Genomic DNA, 22,195 nt, shown 5'->3' on the forward strand with positions numbered 1-22,195 from the left:
GAAGAACGTTCTTGCCATGCGTCTTTGCACCCCTGGTGCTTACATCACAAAGTAAGCAAGAAAGATAGGCATCAACCTTTGTTCTACCATGGTCTTTATAATGCACAGTTTTGGTGTCAATGTAATTGGAAGGGAGGAAATGACTTATTTTTTGTCTTTTTGTTTGGAGATACATGTGGAACTATGACCTATGACTGTTCCAATTCACGTTGTTGGGTTGCCCATCACGTCAGATCTAGTGAAGCCCCCCGCTCCTAAAACACTTTCTTTGTACATGTTCCTGCAATATATCTTAAAAGCAAGCTAAAAAGCACAGTTTTGAGAAATGTATTGAAATACTGAAATCCCAGTGAAGTTTGAATGAAATAATTGCTGGAACAATAAGGAAGCAAAAACATCATAATTGCCAAGTCTGGATAATTGTTGTAAAAGGAAAATTCACCTGTAAAACCTTTGCACGGTTGTCTTTCATTTCTCTGTATCCTGTTAAACACCTTGGTCCTCATAATGCATCTTAAATCGAATTTGTCCCAATTCAGAACTAACAGCAATCTCTGCCCTGTGTCCATCCCCTCTGTACCAAAGGAAAGTTCACCTGTATCGAGGCTCGTTTCCATCTGGAGAGGCAGATGGGCTATTACCTGATTCAGATGTACATCCCCAGCCTTCTGATTGTCATTTTGTCCTGGGTGTCTTTCTGGATCAACATGGACGCTGCACCTGCCAGAGTGGGACTGGGCATCACCACCGTGCTCACTATGACCACCCAGAGCTCCGGGTCTAGAGCCTCGCTCCCCAAGGTGAGGCTAGCGGAAGGAACGCATCCGCACTCAGTCACGCCGACATCCATCCATCCATCCATCTTCTCCCGCTTTATCCGGGGCCGGGTCGCGGGGGCAGCAGTCTAAGCAGGGATGCCCAGACTTCCCTCTCCCCAGACACTTCCTCTAGCTCTTCCGGGGGGACACCGAGGCGTTCCCAGGCCAGCCGGGAGACATAGTCCCTCCAGCGTGTCCTAGGTCTTCCCCGGGGTCTCTTCCCGGTGGGACGGGACCGGAACACCTTCCCAGGAAGGCGTTCCGGAGGCATCCGAAAAAGATGCCCAAGCCACCTCAGCTGACCCCTCTCGATGTGGAGGAGCAGCGGCTCTACTCGGAGCTCCTCCCGGGTGACCGAGCTTCTCACCCTATCTCTAAGGGATCGCCCGGCCACCCTGCGGAGAAAGCTCATTTCGGCCGCCTGTATCCGGGATCTTGTCCTTTCGGTCATGACCCAAAGCTCATGACCATAGGTGAGAGTAGGAACGTAGATTGACTGGTAAATCGAGAGCTTCGCCTTGCGGCTCAGCTCTTTCTTCACCACGACAGACCGATACATCGACTGCATTACTGCAGAAGCTGCACCGATCCGTCTGTCAATCTCCCGTTCCATCCTTCCCTCACTCGTGAACAAGACCCCTAGATACTTAAACTCCTCCACTTGAGGCAGGCACTCTCCACCAACCTGAAGTGGGCAAGCCACCCTTTTCCGACTGAGGACCATGGCCTCAGATTTGGAGGTACTGATTTTCATCCCCACCGCTTCACACTCGGCTGCAAACCGTCCCAGTGCATGCTGAAGGTCCTGGTTAAAAGGGGCCAACACGACAACATCATCTGCAAAGAGCAGAGACGAAATTGTGTGGTCCCCAAACCTGACACCCTCCGGCCCCTGGCTGCGCCTAGAAATTCTGTCCATAAAAATTACGAACAGAACCGGTGACAAAGGGCAGCCCTGCCGGAGTCCAACATGCACTGGGAACAAGTCTGACTTACTGCCGGCAATGCGGACCAAGCTCCTGCTTCGGTTGTACAGGGACCTGACAGCCCTTAGCAAAGGACCCAGGACCCCATATTCCCCAAGCACCCTCCACAAGATGCCGCGAGGGACACAGTCGAATGCTTTCTCCAAATCCACAAAACACATGTGGATTGGTTGGGCAAACTCCCATGAACCCTCCAACACCCCGTAGAGGGTATAGAGCTGGTCCAGTGTTCCACGGCCCGGACGAAAACCACACTGTTCCTCCTGAATCCGAGGTTCTACTATCGGCCGTATTCTCCTCTCCAGAACCCTGGCATAGACTTTCCCGGGGAGGCTGAGAAGTGTGATCCCCCTATAGTTGGAACACACCCTCCGGTCCCCCTTCTTAAAAAGAGGGACCACCACCCCGGTCTGCCATCCCAGAGGCACTGTCCCCGACCGCCACGCGATGTTGCACAGGCGTGTCAACCAAGACAGCCCCACAACATCCAGAGACTTGAGGTACTCAGGGCGGATCTCATCCACCCCCGGTGCCTTGCCACCGAGGAGTTTCTTGACCACCTCAGTGACTTCAGCCCGGGTGATGGACGAGTCCACCTCTGAGCCCTCATCCTCTGCTTCCTCAATGGAAGACGTGTCAGCGGGATTGAGGAGATCCTCGAAGTACTCCTTCCACCGCCCGACGACATCCTCAGTTGAGGTCAACAGCTGCCCACCTCTACTGTAAACAGCGTTGGTAGGGCACTGTTTCCCTCTCCTGAGGCGCCGGATGGTTTGCCAGAATCTCTTCGAGGCCAGCCGATAGTCCTTCTCCATGGCCTCACCGAACTCCTCCCAGGCCCGAGTTTTTGCCTCCACAACCACCCGGGCTGCAGCCCGCTTGGCCTGTCGGTACCCGTCAGCTGCCTCAGGAGTCCCACAAGCCAACCAGGCCTGATAGGACTCCTTCTTCAGCTTGACGGCATCCCTTATTTCCGGTGTCCACCACCGGGTTCGGGGATTGCCGCCTCGACAGGCACCGGAGACCTTACGGCCACAGCTCCGAGCGGCCGCTTCGACAATGGCGGTGGAGAACATGGTCCACTCGGACTCAATATCTCCAACCTCCCTCGGGATCCAGTCGAAACTCTGCCGGAGGTGGGAGTTAAAGATCTCTCTGACAGGAGACTCGGCCAGACGTTCCCAGCAGACCCTTACAGTACGCTTGGGCCTGCCGAGTCTGTCCAGCTTCCTCCCCCGCCATCGGATCCAACTCACCACCAGGTGGTGATCAGTTGACAGCTCCGCCCCTCTCTTCACCCGAGTGTCCAAGACATACGGCCGCAGGTCAGATGAGACGACAACAAAGTCGATCATCGACCTGCGGCCTAGGGTGTCCTGGTGCCACGTGCACTGATGGACACCCTTATGCTTGAACATGGTGTTCGTTATGGACAAACTGTGACTAGCACAGAAGTCCAATAATTGAACACCACTCGGGTTCAGATCCGGGGGGCCGTTCCTCCCAATCACGCCCCTCCAGGTGTCACTGTCGTTGCCCACGTGGGCGTTGAAGTCCCCCAGTAGAACAATAGAGTCCCCAGTCGGAGCACTTTCCAGCACCCCTCCCAGAGACTCCAAGAAGGTCGGGTACTCTGCACTGCCGTTCGGCCCGTAGGCACAAACAACAGTGAGAGACCTATCCCCGACCCGTAGGCGCAGGGAAACGACCCTCTCGTTCACCGGGGTAAACTCCAACACATGGCGGCAGAGCTGGGGAGCTATGAGCAAACCCACACCAGCCCGCCGCCTCTCACCATGGGCAACTCCAGAGTGGTGAAGAGTCCATCCTCTCTCAAGGAGTGTGGTTCCAGAGCCCAAGCCGTGTGTAGAGGTGATCCCGATTACCTCTAATCGGAACCTCTCAACCTCACGCACCAACTCAGGCTCCTTCCCCGCCAGCGAGGTGACATTCCACGTCCCTAGAGCCAGTTTCCGTGTCCAGAGATCGGGTTGTCTAGGCCCCTGCCTTCGACTGCCGCCCGATCCTCTTCGCACCGGCCCCTTATGGTCCCTCCTGTGGGTGGTGAGCCCACGGGAGGGCGGCCCCACGTCGCCCGTTCGGGCTGAGCCCGGCCGGGCCCCATGGGGGAAGGCCCGGCCACCAGGCGCTCGCATACGAGCCCCAACCCCGGGCCTGGCTCCAGGGTGGGGCCCCGGCTGCGCCATACCGGGCGACGTCACGGTACTCAAAATGTTTTTCTTCATTAAGGGGGTTTTGTCACGCCGACATGTAGGCTTTAATCCTGTAGGGTGGTTCAGTCCTGTACTGTTCAGATAGGGATATTTTCTTTTTCTTTTTTTTTCAACCAGGGCTGCCCAAACCTTTTCCTAGAGATGAACTGTCCTGTAGGTGTTCTCTCCAACCCCATATGGGACTAACCTGATTTAGCTTTTCATCCAGTTAATTATTTGAATCAGGTGTGCTAAATTAGAGATGGAGAGCAAACCTACAAAAGTATATCTCCAGGAACAGGGTCGGGCGGCCCTTTTTTAAAGTGTATTTATTCTATAAAGTTGAGAAAAATTCAAATTTTTCAGTGACAACCTGGCCGAATGCATGCATTTGAGGACAAGATAATGTGCAAATATAAATAGATTATACAAAATACAGCATGACACATTTACAGGCAGGTTTTAGGAATTGATGGCCTCGAAATTAGGAAAAGGCTTGTTTTATAAGAAAAATCAGCTTCAGGGATGTTCAGATCGAATAGGAAAAAGGGGCTTTGCGTGAGGGAGTAGGAATGTATAATTATGTCCCGGGAAAAATCATCCCCATTTTGTTTGTTGACATTGGGTGATTCATGTGCTCTGGAAAATGTAACAAATGAACCGTGATTTCTATACAGTTCAGCTGTCATAATAATGATCTCAAACCAGGATTGTGGTTGTGTGTACTGAACCAGACTGAGAGATTGAAGGCTCAGGGAGTTAAATAGCTGATTAGAGCTCTTCTTAGGTTGACATTTCTGTATTTTAAATGTATTCTAATATTTTGAGAATCTGGATGTTTGATTTCCATGAGCTGTAAGCTGTAGTCATCAAGATTGAAACAAAAAAAGGCTTGAAATGCTTCATTTTATGTGTAATGAATCTAGAATATATGGTGTCACTTTTGGATTTGAATTACAGAAAATAATTTACTCTTCCACGATATTCAAATTGTTTTTAGATGCACCTGTATATTAAAGGTTCAATGCTGAAGAATTATGTGGCAGCGCTACACAACCATCGATAAGATCTAACAAGGGACTATACAATGTGGGTGTCATATTTAGGGTAAATGATGAGCAGATGGAGTCCGGCTGTGCATGATTGTAATGAGGAACAGGTGCAGGTGACTGGATGGGTGCGTTTGGTTGATGACAGCTGGAAAGCCGGCGAGGTGGAGCGCATGTGCAGGACAGGTGGAGAGCCAGCCGTGACAGGCACTTTTGATTTGTTGATGTCCAACTAAGTTAAAGGACAATTTCCGTTCTAATCCTTACTTTCACTGGGTCGCACTAATAAAATTCCTATTCCTCTCTTACAGGAGGACGAGGGCGGTGAGGGCCGGTTCAGCTTTGCTGGCTACGGCATGGGACCGGCCTGCCTGCAGGCCAAAGACGGCATGGCCATCAAAGGCAACAACAACAACGCCCCGACCGCCACAGCTGGCCCGCAGGAGAAGACCGTGGAAGAGATGCGCAAGCTCTTCATCGGCCGCGCGAAAAGGATTGACACGGTCTCCCGTGTGGCTTTCCCGCTAGTCTTCCTCATTTTTAATATTTTCTACTGGCTCATATACAAGATCATCCGAAGCACGGATGTCCACCAGATGACGTAAGCAAGGGAAGAGAGAGAGAGAGAAAGAGAGAGAGAGAGAGAGAGATTAATCGAGTTCAATACCACGCCATCCTGCTCTCAAAGCCAATATTCCTTGCTCTTCACTTGCTCACTTGCTTTCGGTGGCTTTATAGCCTTGGCAAACATAATTTATCAGTATTATTATTTTCTTTCTTTCTCCCCCTGTTTTTTTCCTGAATAATCCGGACCAGTGCAATAGCAATGCAGTAAAATGCATGATTTATGAATGTGGCAATATATTTAAAAAAGAAGAAAAAATGATCAAGAAGTAAAAATTAAGACTTAAAGAAATCCAAGAACTTCAGAATTTATGATAACTGGGAACTTGAAAAGATCGAGAGAGATGCTCTTTTTTTTTCGCAACTTGAAGGCAGATACTGCATTATAACAAAGAAGTAGTTGGGTAAGGATACTGCACTGTAACATAGCATATATCTATCATACATTTAAAAACTGTTAGTTCTTCAAAAGGCCCATGTGTCTGGATGGAACACCCATGGAGGGATTTTTAAAGGACTCTATGACAATTCGGTGCTTCCATGACTAAAGTGATGCAAGGATCATGTGTCCTTTATATCTAAATTTGCTTCAATGTGTATTGCAAGCACTTATCAATGCTTTCCCTACGACCGCAACAAAAACTGAGTTTTCATTTGGTTGATGCTGCTATCAACTACATGAAGGAAACCTGATGAGTAGGAAAGTGAAAATAATATTATGTTGTTTATAAATGCTGTGGTCAATGTGTCTGTCTGTCCTGATATTACTTTATTTTTTAAATTCTTGAATATTATTTTAAATGTTTGTGCCAACTAAGTATACATCATGTTGCTGTAATCAGCTCAAAACTTTTCTTGGGAACTCTTTTTGTAGAGTTCTTGGGAATTCTGAAAGGAACATTTGCCATCATTTACATCCAATCCATACTAATTCTAAGTTAATCTACACTGGAATTTTATTTTTTAAATCATGATTCTTCCTAAGTATTTAATTGAAGCTATAATGTTAACTTTTGTCTACATCTTTTCATTGGTGGTTACATATTGCCTAATTACCATAAGATACCCAGCAGACAATGGAGGTAAATGTAGTGAGTGAAAATATAACAAGCAAAAACCTACTGTACCTTAATTACTCCCATTGATACAATAACACACATTCATATTCGTAACCCAAAAAAACACCAAAACACATTTTCATCCTTTACAAAATATGCCGAAAATTCACTAGTTTGATACTTCAACTGCAAATGAATAACAACAACAAATCAGTACATTTTATAGCTTCCACTACAACAGTATACCATGCAACTGGTTGATCAATTTAAGATCCTGAATTCCATCACTTCTCACCAGGCTTTTCTATGCAAAAATGAACACATGCATTTATTTTTTTATAAGCTTTACCATTCATCAAAACATTATCAGGAATTGGTTCGAATTTGGCGTCAACTTTTTAAAATCTAAAATCACATAACTGATAGTAGATATACATGCATCCAAGTTTTTGCCTAGGCCTTCATATCGACATCCCAAGTATGGTGTAAACTGTTCGCTCCTAGGTATTACTAACACATTTATGTTCAGCTACCAGCTACATGCTGGCCAAGCTGTGTGAGTAGCTTTTCAAATTGCACATCAGTCAGCCCAGCTTTGGTATCATTTAACCATCTTAAAATGTTGTCACCAAGCCCCAGAAATTAAGTCTACGCTACCACAAAAATGTTGGCCTGAAATACTGTCATGGCTGTGTGACTCAGAAACAGTGAAAATTTGTGAAATTTGTTTTTACCACGTCTGACAGAATAGAATTTTCCTTCACTTGTTTTTATTCAAAACCAAAGAAGTGTTTTGTTAACCTATGATCATTGCCTTCCTGGTTTGTTGTTGCGTATGATGACATAAGAGGAAAGATGTCAGAACCCTTTTGAAACAGATAGTATGCAGTGGTTCAGAAAATTGTTAGTTGTTGTTGTAACTCAAATCAATTCAGTTCATTCCATTGAGTTTCCAGTGTGAGGATAATGTGCTTCCATTTCTTTTTTGGTAATATGATACTCAATTACTATATAATATATTTTGATATGAAACTTTTTCTGCTTCTTTATCCCTGTTTTATTCTTCTTGAAAAGTGTACTCCATTACTTTTTTAACAGGTCATAGATTTTTGAATGTGTTATTGACAGTTTGAGGTAGTTTGATGTTTGAGGCTTGATGGACTTGCACAAGAGTTTTAAAAAAGGATTTTGGTTATCAATTTCTTAAATTCATATCTTCTGGTATTTCAAATGAGAAAAGATTTATCTAAACATGTTTGTGTGTTTCCAATGGACACTGAGTCTGTGGTTAAATTAATTCGAAGGGCTATGTTTTGTATTAGTGTTATTTTATCCTTAAAGCATACTTAAAACGTATTGGCCATTTACAAAGTCAGCACAGTATTCCTTATTTTTGAAAATGCATGATGATTTGTTCAAAGATATCTCTGCAACATAGACTACAATATTTCAGCACAGATTTATATCATGAAACCTTTCTCAGTTTTGAGTTCCTCAGCCAAAAATGTCAATTTAATACAATGCTATAGTGTTGAATATGCAACCAACTAGGAACCAATCATTTACCTCCACTTCACCACCATGCTATTCATTCATCCATTCTATAGTCATGGATTGAACTCTGCCCTGACCAAGTGAAGGATCACTTTGCTTGGGAAAATGCTACAGAATTTATTGTAGCCAATTGCTTATTTAAGATGCATTATTACTAGCGACCTGTCCAGGGGGTGTACTTGTACATCAAGCTGCCTCATGCTACAGAAACAGGAGATAGGCTCCAGGGTTGGGATCAATTCCAATTGAAATTGAAATTTAATTCAATTCAAGATAGCCCTGGAATTTGAATTGAATACATGGAAATTTACAGGCAGAAGGAATTGAATTGGAATTGAATTTATGGAATTTACCCTAACCCTGATAGGCTCCTGCCCTACGGGACAAGGGGCAGGGGCTCGGACAAGGCTTACTTTGTTTATTATGTTATGCAAGATGGAAATTACACTTGCTGCTCTGAATAGAGAACTCCAAGAAGGTCTAGCGTATTCTAGAACACTGACACATTCTAGAACAAGAATTGTATGTTTAACTTAATTGCTCAGCAGATCAATGTTCAAAGTATGGAACTGGTTGGAATGTCTATAATGATGGGTTGAACTCCATTGGACAATTAGGACTTCCTACAATTCCTACATATCAACCTGACCTATCACAATGTCAAATATTATTAACAATGAAGGAAGTTCATATAATATTTGTCATATAGGACAGTGTAATATGATACTGGTTTGAACATTTAAAGGTATGAAATTAAATTAGCATGTTCTGTTTTTTTGTTAGTAATTGCTGATAACAACAGCTGTTTGATTCTGTTTATTGTATTTCTAATACATACAATGCCCTGGTTATGGTGACGCACTCACCACCCAGAGATAGAGATGGACATGGATAAATAACCAGTCATGAACTGAACTGTTAAAAAAAGGGAAACAATTTTCTTTCTTTTTTCTTTTTTGCACAAGTTGGAATGGCCTTAATTTTGGTTTACTTGCTTAAATATTGTGTATTGGCACAAAGTGCACATGTTGATTTGCGAATTACAGTTATCATAATAATCCAAGAGTGCACTTCAGAGCAGGAAAAAAGTTCAGCAAATCCTTTATTTTTCATTAAAATCTGAAAACACTGAATATTTTGCATGAGTATAAATACAATGGCAGATATTTTTGGCTTGTACAAAAATGTGAGCAATTTGAAGAAAAAAGGAATGGATAATTTCTGCTGTAAATGTATATAACTAAATATTTATTGAAATATGTCATTATAACTAATTCTAATTACAATTAAAGGTTTTCTGAACAAAAAGCTCTACATGTTTTTGAAACATTTTCAAAGTTGTCGGTCTGTGTTGGACTATTTATTTCTGTTACCCAACTCAAGGATCTGTGTATAATCATAAAAAGTATTAAAAATTGCAAACAAATCACGGATGCAGGTTGTTGTATTCATTCTGCTAACTAGCAAAAAGCCCTTGAGTAGACTAACACAGTAAATGTATTAAATATAATTAACTGATTTCTTATTGCTAGGTACAATTTTAATAAATGTTCAGACATATTTCACTTCTGCTGCGATCTGCCAAAAAAGCTATAGGCTTGAAAGTATTGGGATTCACCATTGCATTTCGACCATTAAAGCTATAAACACCAATAAAAAATTTACACACTTACTCAACTTTGATTGCTAAAAGATTATTGATGTTATTTGTTATTTTTTAACTATAACCTTATTAAATTGACAAAAAGGCTACGATAGACATCAAAGAAAAATTCACCATTGCTCTTGATCTATTTTAACCCTGGTCCACATTCATGGACATTATAGCTAGCTTTGATTCAGTTTGTAGACAATAGCTTTCTCTTTTTCAGGGCCCAGACAGTAGCTAGCTCTTGTTTTGTAAATATTTGTTATCTCTGTTTCAGGTAAAATACATTTGACCTCTGGCCCAGGTCATAGTCATTAGCGAGGTCTGGTCATAAAAATTGATGACTTAAGTAGATCTAGGCCAATTCTGGTCCAGGGCATAGGCATAGACATCACTAAAAAAACGTAAAAATATAAATCTGTAAAACTTTCCAACTTCCCATCTCTAGTGTTTGAATGTGGATGGAGTTACTCATTGTGAGAGCAGTAGACATTTTGGTAATGGTTTTTCTTCCTCACCCACACTCTTTTACAGGGGCAGTAGCACAGTGCTATTTATTGATTCAGATCTTTCACCAAATGTCATCAATTTGAATCTTTACAAGCAACTTGTTCATAATAGGGGCATAGTCCTGCTGTCATTTTTACCAAGAGATTTGTTTAAGTGTGCTTTAAATGATGTAGATCGTCGTTAATTGTAGATCATCGTTTTGCCACTCAAATAATGTAATTTATTAATACTTTAGAAATCATGTCTCCATGTGACTAGACTGTGAATGGATCTTTGTGCAAGGCTTGACTTCTGTAAAGGTGATAATGAGCACAATATCAATCAATATTATAACTGAACCCGCGTCTGCAATGTTTAGCTTGAGTTGGTTGTGTATGTTTGGTTTTATAAACCCCTATCTGTCGTAACATTCAATAATCAATTCAATGTATTTATTCATGCATCAGTTATAATTGTTTTATTGTTCTAGATTTTCTTCCTGCAGCCTGATTTGTTTTTCTGTGCGCAGTCGCTAGACACCTGTTGGTCTGACCATGTATCTGGACCCACTGACCTGGAGCACCACCAGTCAATCACAGTGCATACATGTTTTTTAAATACTTTTTTCATACTTGTGGGTTGTGTTCTAATAAAGCTTGTTTCATTGTGTGTAGACAAAAGACTGCTGTTTCACAAATATCCCCAGTAGGCTACATCCCTTAAAGCATACATTTGTAAGTTCAGCCCCCTTAGCATTCACAAGAGGAATAGAAGAAAAATACTTAGCAGCTAGCAGTGTAGCAATCTAGAACACGGTATAGGGTGGCTTGGGCTTAAACGCCTCCCCCCCCCCGTAATTCTCGATCAAACCACCAAAGGATGGTTGTTTTTTGTTAATCTAGAAAATGTTGTTCAATCATCTTAACTGAACAAAAAACTATTTTGACCTAAGTTTCTTATTTTTTGTCATTTAGAAAACATTGTCATGTGATGTGATAAAGTTAGACCTCTATACTCATTTTTGATATGTCAAGAGGAAGACCTTAGGCAAAGTAGTCCACTTTTTCTGATAAATAAATAATAATAATTTTTTATAGCAATCCTGTTTTTTTCCCTTTGGGAATGTACCAATACATTTTAATCCTTAGAATGTATTGGTAAAATCTAACAAAATTATAACAACAAATGTGCTGAAATATAACAAAAGTTCAAGATATAGCCTAATATAAGAAGTTTTTAGTTTTATAGCTAGTTTACTGAGCATATATTAACATTCAATACATGCTCAGTTGATATGTGCCAATCAGTTGATATATGCCCATTTGATATGCCTATCAAATGGCACTGATATTGAATGAATTGCTCAATATTATTGATTTAATGTTTTTAACTTAATACTTTCAGACGGTTAACAAAACATATTTAAAAATAGTCATCAAAAGTTAATAGAAATTATAATCAATTATATACATAGCTTTTAGCCTTTGGATATTGGAATGTGCAATATCATGGTAAAAATGTGTTTTGTTACCTCACTTAAATACTCCTTAAATTAGTTGACAAAAAAAAAGATTGAATTCTTTCCAATGGTATGGATTACAATGATAGAATGATTTTGACACGCAAATATGGAATAAATCTTTATTTGGTGTAAAAAGAATAAACAACCCAGGGGGTTATTTTACCCCGATAGTGGGGTAAAACGCCCCATAGATTGGCATTTGATTAAGTTGCAAGAAAATAGAATCATTCTGCCCAACATGTTTTATATAAATGTAGATATTTGTTTGACAATAGACAATAAAAATCGGACCAAATATAGTTTTTTCTAGGCAGAAAATACGGACTTCCCTTAAGGGGGGCGTTTTCTAGCAAGTTACCCTAGAACGTGTAATTTGGAATTCATATTTTCATAGCCTATCCAGACTGTGGTATCAAAGCGAAAAAAAAACTTTTTTGTAGGCCTACAGCTCCGGAAAAAAAGACAACTGCACTTTCTATGTGAGGAACAGAAGAGTTACATTAAGAGACCACTACAAATTCAACGCTTCAGTTCACTCAAAACTTTCCTTTTCAACTTTTTTGGAAAAGAAAAAGGTGCAGTGGTCTCTTAATTTTTTCCGGAGCTGTAAATGTCTAAGGTTACCGCCACATATCGATGTCTATGTAGCACCTATAGTATAAGTTCTCTACAAAAGTGAAAATCTAGTTTAATTTTTTTTGCCAGTCTACATGAAAGCTTACATGAGGAAAACTGTGGTCAACAACTTGTTTTCAGGTCCATCAGTCTGAATCAATGTTGTAGAACTCAAGTCCATGACTCTTGACTTTGTATGACTGGACATGACTGTGTTGACCTGAGACTCGACTGGGGCTTACCATACATCTTCTAACATTGGTAATTAGACCCAGAGTCTGATTTGGGGGAGAGCACCAGGCTCTAGGTGCCATGACGGACCGAAGAAAAATCCCGTAGCGGAAATCAGACTAATCTTTGAATGCAATAATAATGGAGTTAGTGACAATGTGTATTTGTTTATCTGTGCGGACTATATTATTACATTCTAAGTAGTTACAAGTGGTAGACCTGAGCAGGTTTTATCACAAAATGTAGGCTAGCTACTTTACCACTAGGCTAATGACTAATGGCTAATTTCTTTTCTAGTATTTCTAAATGTGTATGTTTCTCGTCCACCACCAGAACATTGTAACCTAATTCACCTGTCCCCACCTGTTTCTTGGCCTGGCCAGATGGTGATTGGCCAGTGCGAGGCTTGGGGAGGGGCCCAGTGGAGGGAGTTGAGGCTGGGAAGAGGAATGAATAAGGTTGGAGGAGGGGTAGGACCAGATGGAGAGGGCAGGGGGGAGTGATGGAGGAGAGGGGCAGGTTGGAACCGGGATGTCAACCCAGCTCAGCAGGGCCAGGAAGCATAATCAAAATCCCAGCAGACCCACTGAGCACCTTCTTTTAGAATCTAGATCTTACTGTAGATGTAATACTCTCACTCTCTTTCTTACTCATAGAATATTTCTCTTACACTCTTTTTCTCTTTCAGTCTCACTCAGTCTCTCTCTGCCTCTCTCTCCAACTCTCTCTCTCCATCTTCCCCCTCTCTTCTTTTCTCACTTTCTCACATATTTGTATATCAATAACAGTTGTAAAGCAAAACCGCTGGATGTCTTGATGTTGGAGATCCGTCCCAGTTCTACATTGTATGCATGTTCTGTTATTCAGTTAAAAACTGGCCTACTAAACACTGCCCTACTGGTTTTGCAGGTTAACATTGGTATAACGTTTGGAATGTATAGTTGTGTGGAATGCAGGTCTTGTTCTGTTCAGCAACTGTTTGGGGTCTTTAAAACAGGTTGGGTGAGAAAGAACAATTAAGAAATTAGTCAACTGCGATTTTATATTTAATGAGTTACAAAAATTGGCACGAGAACATGATGTTGTGTGAAAAAGACAACCCGAAAAATGTTTATGTTTTTCAACAATCCATAGCAAATTTGAAACTGAACTGTAATTCTCTAAAACAATGAACTATTATTGTCAATAAACATGAAATTATATCAAACCACACTGAGTTCAAACCACTATCATATTGAGTTTGAGTGAATTCAGATGGGCAAAATGGGACTTGGCAAACAGCTCTAAAAAGATTATGTGTATTTGTTATGTTTTTGAAGAAAGGAGCCTGTGTCTGGATGAGAGATGTTACCATTACTGATAAAACAGAGAAAGGTATTTGGGGGAAACAGATAAAAAAGAATAAATACAGAAACTGTATTGTTGAAAGAAAGAAAGGCTGCATTCTCTTGAGACTCTCAGTGGTCATGAACTACACACAAACACCTAGGAGTGAACACAGACAGACACGGATGCTCAGAAAAGCGCACACACACACACATTTTCTTTTAAATTGTTCCCCAACATTGCTGCTGTTATGCACTGAAACATTACAATGGGATTACAGGAGTGCCGGCTTGTGATGTGGGAAAAAAAGGAGTTTGGGAGGCTTGTGTTATAGGTGTGGACCGCACAGATAGGGGACCAGGGAGGTATCACACTAAAGGTTAAAAAAAAGAAATCAACATGGCCGCTAAATCTAAGGAGTGGAATTGTCAGATGGATGGTGCAGATGTAGAGCCCAAGTTCTCCAACTGAGGACAAAAACAAGGCATCATTACACAGCGTCCCCCACCAAAAAAGAGAGGCTCTGCATTTTGCAGGTCAGGTAACCTTTTAACCACGCCATCTCCCAAGCTGGGTCTTGCGTAGCTCAGCGGGTAGAGCGTGGTGCTTGCAATGCCGGGGTTGTGGTATGTGACCTCACTACTATAAGTGGCTTTGCATAAAAGCACCGGCTTAATTACGTAAATGTAAATCTTACCATCTATCATGCTTACAGTGCAATATCACCACACGCTCTCGTAGTGTTGGCAGGGGTAATGTAGGAGATGTGATGGGGAGGGTGCAATATAATGTTATTTGTATCTTCTATTAGTGTCTCTATTTTACCACAATCAGTAGGGGTTTATACGAAAATGTTATTATGTTTGGAACTGAAGAAATCCAGCAAGTAATTTGAAACAGCCGAATGCAATTACAGCTTTCAACACATCACTGAGTTCGACATGACTGCGTGTGCCACATAGCAACTATTTATCCTCTAAGCTGGAGATTTTACCATCCATCTTGTATACTGTACAGTATTGCCTTGTCCCAGCAGGTTGTTCTCTCTTTATTTCCTAACGTGACTGTAGGCTTCAGGTTGAATCGGAGGTTGAGAAGGAAGTGGCGAGGGAAAGAAGGAGCAAGGGACAAGTGAGGTTACATAAGATCCTAGGAATGATTATGATTTTTACCTTCTGTTACTCTAAATGTTACATATGTACATTGTTATGTATAGAACCATAAGCCCAGCAAGTCATTTGAATATTTAGAATAACACTAACTGCTTTCAACACATCGTTGAGCATGACATACCTGTGTTTATATAGCATAGCAGCCTGTCTGACAGCTCTTTAGAAATTTACTGATTTTGAACAAACATACAAAAAAACGATTTGTAAAACAACACAGCTGAAAATGTTGATTCACATGAAGCAATGACAGATTAGACTGTAACACTTTGTAAAAATTGCTTTTTTGGGCTTATCTCTCAGAAAGTTAATGGTAAGAGTAACACTTTATATGAAGCATAGCATCTTCTTAACCATGGCATAACAATTAAAACCATTGTTATAACCATGGCATAACAATTATAACCATAGTATAACAATTAACAGGTGATATTACACATCATAACCTATCATAATGTTGTCGAACACTATACACTACCATTTAAAGGTTTGCGGTCACATAGACATTTCCTTGTTTTCGAAAGAGAAGCAATTGTTTGCTAATCCAAGTATATCATTTTAAAAGGCTAACTGAACATTAGAAAACCCTTTTGCAACTATGTAAGCACAGCTGGAAACAGTTGTGCTTATTAAAGAAGCAATTAAACTTTAAACATTAGCAATTGTGTGTTCGATTACAGGCTCAAAATGGCCAGAAACAAATAACTTTCTTCTGAAACGAATCAGTCTATTCCTGTTTTAGAAATTCCATATGAGAAATAGCCAAGAAACTGAAAATCTCATACAACGCAGTGTAAACCTGCTCTTTAACCCGAATAGATTGAGGATTGGGAGACTCTGGTGCACAACTGAGCAAGAGGACCAATTCATTAGAGTGTCTCATTTGAGAAACAGACGCCTCACATGTCCTCAACTGGCAGCTTCATTAATTAGTACTCACAAAACACCAGTCTTCAACGTCAACAGTCTTCAACGTCAACAGTGAGTTGCAAAGAAAAAGCCTTATCTCAGATTGGCCAATGAAAAGAAAAGATTAAGATGGGTAACAGAACAACTGGACAGAGGAAGATTGGAAAAAAGTGTTATGGACAATTGAATCAAAATGTAAGGTGTTCAGATCACAAAGAAGAACATTTGTGAGATGCAGACCAATTGAAAAGATGCTGGAGAAGTGCTTGGCGCTATCTGTCAAGAGTGATGGTCTGGGGGTGCTTTGGTAGTCGTAAAATGGGAGATTTGTACAGGGAAAAAGGGATCTTGAAGATGAAAGGCTATCACACCATTTTGCAATGGCAAGCCATACCTTGTGGACAGAGTTTGATTGGAGCCAATTTCCTCCTACAACAAGACAATCATCCAGAGCACAGCTCCAAACTATGCAATAACTTTATAGGGAAGAAGTAGTCAGCTGGTATTCTGTCTATAATGGAGTGGCCAGCACAGTCACTGAATCTCAACCCTAATGAGCTGTTGTGAGAGCAGCTTGACCATATGTTATGTAAGAACTGCCCATCAAACCATTCCATCCTTCTGGAAGCATAGGGTTAAATCTCTTCAGATCACCTCAACAAATTGAGAACTAGAATGCCAAAGGTCTGCAAGTCTGTAATTGCTGCAAATGGAGGATTCTTTGATGAAAGCAAATTTTGAGGGACTCAATTATTACTTTGATTTATGGTAGTACTATAAAGTAATGAATGTTTTGTTACATCCTGTGTCACTTCACTAAGTATAGGTTAATACATTTTATAACAATTCATTCATGACTTAAAAACAATAAAAGATATCTATTTGTTAAACTATCCTTTTAGTGAAAGGAAAATTACAACATTTATTATGACCATTGTGAGTCTTCTATTATGAATTTTTTATTATTATAAAAAATGTATTTCACCCCATTATATCTAATTCGTGATTAAGACCCTGCCTCATCACCGCAACCCCCGAGAGAGTTTGCTGTGCTTTTGTGGTACTATGTTTAAATTTAAAATAATACATAATAAAAACTCAAGTATATAGTGTTTAAAGGAAAATGCTGTGATTGGAGTAACTTAATTTCGTCCGCAGAATAAAGATCATAATATAACAGTATTGCTGTGGAAAAATAATACTAATAATAAACACTAATTTAGTCTAGTTCATAATGTCACTTGATAGGCAATTTTGGGCCCAAAATTGGACAGCAACATAGTGATCAAATTAACATCCAACACTTGTAATGGGTTTGGCTAATCCTCTTCCACCCTGTCCCTCCCCTTTGCTATGTCAGGTCGTTGGATTTACTATGCCACTATATAATCTGTATCATTAAGAGTAGGATAGAGTGTGGCGGACTGACCTCAGTCTGCATATCATGCAGATAATCATTAAGGAATTCAGAAGTTTGAAAAATGATTGTGTGTGCCTATATTTATGTTTGTGTGCTTGCATGTCTCAGTTGTCTTGCATGAGCTCCTAGGAGTCAGCTCCATGTATTCCGGGATCTAAAGAGGGCATCAGGGCGCACTAGGAATGCTGAGGGATGTGCTTCCTCTTGTTTCAGATGATTTAGGATGTAGTCACACTGTTGGCCTTTATACCTATTTGCCTGCGTGCGTTTCAGTTTATTTATTTGTTGAATTTTATTGCATAGCATTTCAAGATTCTATGAGTAGAAATGGGCTTATCTTTTGGTTAACCGAAAGAAAATGTAATGTTATTAGGGCCCTCGCCTACACACATAAACTCTCACACACACACCTTTTTTGTAAACTCTTAACAGTACATTTAAGTGTAAAGGGCCTTTACATAAGATTGATGGAGGTCTAAGTGAAATGGTGAATGACCATGAACCCATCAACTAAAAAATTCTCTGAGCACCTGAATGCCACTCGTTTGTTTCAAGCACGCAGGAATACGAAGAAGGGAAAATACTACGATGAACAGGACAAAAGGGAGATCTTCAGAACAGAAATGGAGTGGGCTTATTGGAGGTTAGCTGATGGTCCACACAGATTTCAGAACGTCAGTATTCCACAAATCTCACCGGTGATACACACAGTCACACACACATACGCACGCATTGAATTTTTGTTAGGGTATTATATGAAATCTGGTATCGTATGCATGGTCAAAGATGTGTCATAGGAGTGGCGTATGGGGTCACTAGGCTTGTTTTCTCTTCTCCCATGGTTCACTATACATGAAACGGATGGAAATAGAATCCACATTGGAAACGTATCAAACATAAACAATCTGCCTATTCTAAGGAATTAAGAGTTACTGTCCCCCACTTTGCATATAGCCTTCTTCTTTATGCTGACACTGCAGTTAACAAATGTTCACATTTTCTCAATACTAATATTGTGACAGACTAGCTAAGAAGAGTCCCATTTCATCGGGTCGTCTTGATACAGTATAGAACTAAAACCTGTTCATAACACAACATGAAAATAATGAACAGCAGTGGTCCACAGACCGGTAGGAAAGTGTGTATTTACTAGGGGCTGACTGGCTGGGAATAACACAGTCATAAAGACCTGTGAGGTCTTGCAGAAAGTCTCAATACACCACAGACAAGGAGACGTGAAAGGCAGAGAAAAGCCTCAACACAGATTGTGTAGAATCCAAAATGGCAGCCTGGTGCACTGGTTTTGTTCCAGGTGTGCACTACTTAGTGAATAGGGTTCCATTTGGGATGCAAAGTATCACAAAACACGGTGGAGTCCTGTAGCTCACAGTTCACACGCCTTCTAGAGATAATGGAGAAATATGTTCACGCCTCCTCAGACAGTGATTTCCTAATGTCTGAGATGCAGCGACATAGACAGTGAGTAGAGACACCAAGTGATAAAAAGCCCAGCTGAGACAGTTGAACTGTAGGTGCAAGATGCAACTTGTGTTATGTGTCCCCCCAGCAAGATACCAGGCGCATGGCAGTCTGTGAGTCTGGAATAGTTTAATGTAGTTTTAGTCACATATCAAATCTACTTTCCAGTGCACTGCTTGTAACAAGGGCCCCCGTGTACTGGTTAAAAGTAGCACACTAAACAGGGAGTAGGGAGTGATTTCGGACACATGCTGTTGTTTGTTGGAATTTGAGCTCAACAGTGGGCTGTGGGACCAGCATACGGCAATATGAAGCTGTAGTACATGGTGTTCAACAAAACTCTTGGCTGTACATCTCCCTCATAGGATTACATCCGCTCAAGTGGATTACTGAGTTCAAAGCATTGCTGGCGATAAACTTAAATATTTACATATTTCCTTGTACAATTTAGTCATTTGGCAGATGCTCTTACACAGAGAGACTCACATTCATCTCAGTGCAGCTGGATGAGAGGACGAACACAGTCCAGGCAACTGTGACAGGAGGTGAGGGTGGGGTCGGGGGTGTCGGGGTGGTATTTTAGACGCTCTTTTAAAAAGTGGAGTCTATATGAAAATGGGACAGCTGTCCCAGATTAAAGAGGAAGCCGGTTCTGCCAAGAGACCAGAGGTAGCAGAACAAATTGCCTGAGAATGGGAGTTAGGGTTTAAGTATCGCCTGAAGGTGGGAAGGGGCAAATTCGGAGACAAGCGCAATTGCCTTTAGTGGATGTGACCCTCAGAAAGCAGTGCCCTAAAATATGATTTATGAGAAGAATGAGTGGGCTGCACACTCTACAGACACGTTACATTCCAAGCCATATCTGAGTGCTTGCCCATCTTCTGTCCTCAATCTAGAAATTGGAAAGCCTATGCTTTTGTTGCAGCCCATGTATGTCTTAAAATGCATTCAACTGAATTTTATTCCAGTTAATAGCAAAAGAAAGAGCTTGATGTACCTCAGGTATACAAAACTCTACAATACAAATACAATTTTTATTGGGGCCTGGCTTTTTCAGTGCATTTAGTTCACATGAAAATAAGGCACCAATTAGGCATATCCTCTGTGCCTGGCTGAAGCAATAGTTCCTATACCTTCAAGATCCTCCGCCCAGCTCCAGTACGGATATAACCAGGAGTAGTTCATGCTGCCCAGTGTGAGGAAAAGGGAAATAAAGACAACATCTCCATCTTGTGGTGGGGAAGGCTAATTACTATACCGGCACATACTGTAGCACTACAGTGGAAATGTGAATCAGAGAGGTGGTTGACTGCCCAAAATCTATCAAATGTATATTGAAGTGAACAATACTGTATGCCAACACTAGGCCTAAAATGTTCCCATCTGATCTCCTACCTTTTGTGTTGTATTTGCAATGTAATACAATGTCATGCAAACAGTAGAAAATATAAAAAACAAATTCAATGTGTTATTTACCTTTATTTAATTTTTTTCCATTGGTTTAAATGCTTTCAGGTTTTTGCTCTCAAAATCACAATTCACAGTTCAAATATTATTACTGTTAGATGTTAAGTCCACAACAATATACCAGATCAGGAGAACATTATCAAGGTCTAGAATATCAGGCCACAGTGATGTCCTTCACAAGTGAGGTTTCAAAATATGAAAATAGTCAGGATATCTATCTGCCAGATAAATAAAGTCTGCTTCGTTTAATCAGTGGTGGACTTCCCATGATGGAGAGCCAACTGCCTCAAGCCTCACATCAGAGGCCTCCTGACCTGGGCATACATTAAAATAACAAGATTTATATCAAATAAACATCATTTCTCTACTCAAAGCCCCCTCGTCCTCTGCTCATGGCCTCTCTTCCCCGCCTCTACAAACCAAAAATCAACTGGCATGGCCAGTGCAGTTTGCAAATTATATATCGTTTTTTGAACTTCCAGTTAACTCTCAAGTCTTAGTTCCTTTCTTTTTCAAAGAAGCGAAACTTGTATATTTTAGTCGTTCCTTTGACATGCCGGCAGCAATGAATGCTGCAGCAGGATTATAAAGCCACTACGGTGCATAGACAGAATAAGAAGAAAAAGACACATTCAAAAGTGATATTTGATGGGCCTCAAAAGTGATATTTGATGGGCCTCAAAAGGACGCGGCGGAAACGTCACTTGCTCGCAGTTGCAGTCACAGCGTCATTGTGAGAGGAGCGTTCCAATTCTGCTCACAAATTAGCTCAAGGGTCCCAGCGAGGGTGATACAATGGGCCAGCACCCTCTGGGTTTGGTGGATGTGTGAATGAATGTGGCTGCCTTGTATTGTCCCACCGTAGCTATTCGTTGCGGTGTCTATGGACACAATCAAGCTAGGAAGCTGGGCTCCATGCAAAGAAGACAGAACAGTATTAGAAGATATAATAAAATAAATGTGATATTATTTGCACACTATTCCTTTATAAATGTACATAGGGTACAGTTAAATTAGAGCAATGGGAAGAGCTTTAGATCTTAGACACAATATGTTTTTTAAATCCTTTTATTTAAAGCTAAACTGCCAGAGTAACCTCTGGTGGTAGAGCAATCCCAGAATGATTTGGCTCTATAACTGACCCACGCATTGCAACAATGAAGAATTGTTGACCCACTGTTCCACTTGTAGCCTTGCTAGGTCTTTCTTTGCTCCACTTGACCATATACTGGACAGTAGCCATCACAGGACAAAACCAAAGCCTGAAACACCTATACAGTTATTTTAACAACTAAACAAATTACTTATTTTTACAACAAGAATATCTCTCCATTTTGTACATTAAGGCATTTCCACCACAAAATTAATTTTACAGAAAAAAAAATACCCCACCATTTTGGACAGTTTTGTAGACAGTCATAATATTCAACCAACACATCCAATTTCAATCACACCTTGTATTTCTTGGAAATGGACACATGGGACACATACAATCAGTATTTGTTAAAATAGGCTGAGTTAAATAGAGTTAAAATGTCCATATTCTCAATTAACTCCATTGTATTATTTGAGTCTGCTTATGAGTCTACATTGCTTACGAGTCTATGAGTTGTATAAT

General features: G+C 41.0%; 1 protein-coding gene across 1 annotated transcript; it reads left to right on the plus strand.

Moving 5' to 3' along the window:
* The first annotated feature begins 580 nt into the window (after positions 1–580).
* LOC117594410 (glycine receptor subunit alphaZ1-like) lies at positions 581–6,452 on the plus strand. Its single transcript, XM_034291907.1, has 2 exons — positions 581–800; positions 5,378–6,452. The coding sequence occupies exons 1-2, from the start codon at positions 630–632 to the stop codon at positions 5,669–5,671; spliced, it is 465 nt and encodes a 154-aa protein (XP_034147798.1). The 5' UTR covers positions 581–629; the 3' UTR covers positions 5,672–6,452.
* Positions 6,453–22,195: the final 15,743 nt, after the last annotated feature.

This window comes from Esox lucius, chromosome 4 (assembly GCF_011004845.1).
Source record: "Esox lucius isolate fEsoLuc1 chromosome 4, fEsoLuc1.pri, whole genome shotgun sequence".
Lineage (NCBI taxonomy): Eukaryota > Metazoa > Chordata > Actinopteri > Esociformes > Esocidae > Esox > Esox lucius.

What these genes read in the sequence shown, in the direction of transcription:
- LOC117594410 (XM_034291907.1), top strand. Translation starts at nt 630, where the DNA reads ATGGGCTATTACCTGATTCAGATGTACATCCCCAGCCTTCTGATTGTC. An exon ending in CTAGAGCCTCGCTCCCCAAG is followed by an intron (nt 801 to 5,377) that starts GTGAGGCTAGCG and finishes CCTCTCTTACAG; the next exon opens with GAGGACGAGGGCGGTGAGGG.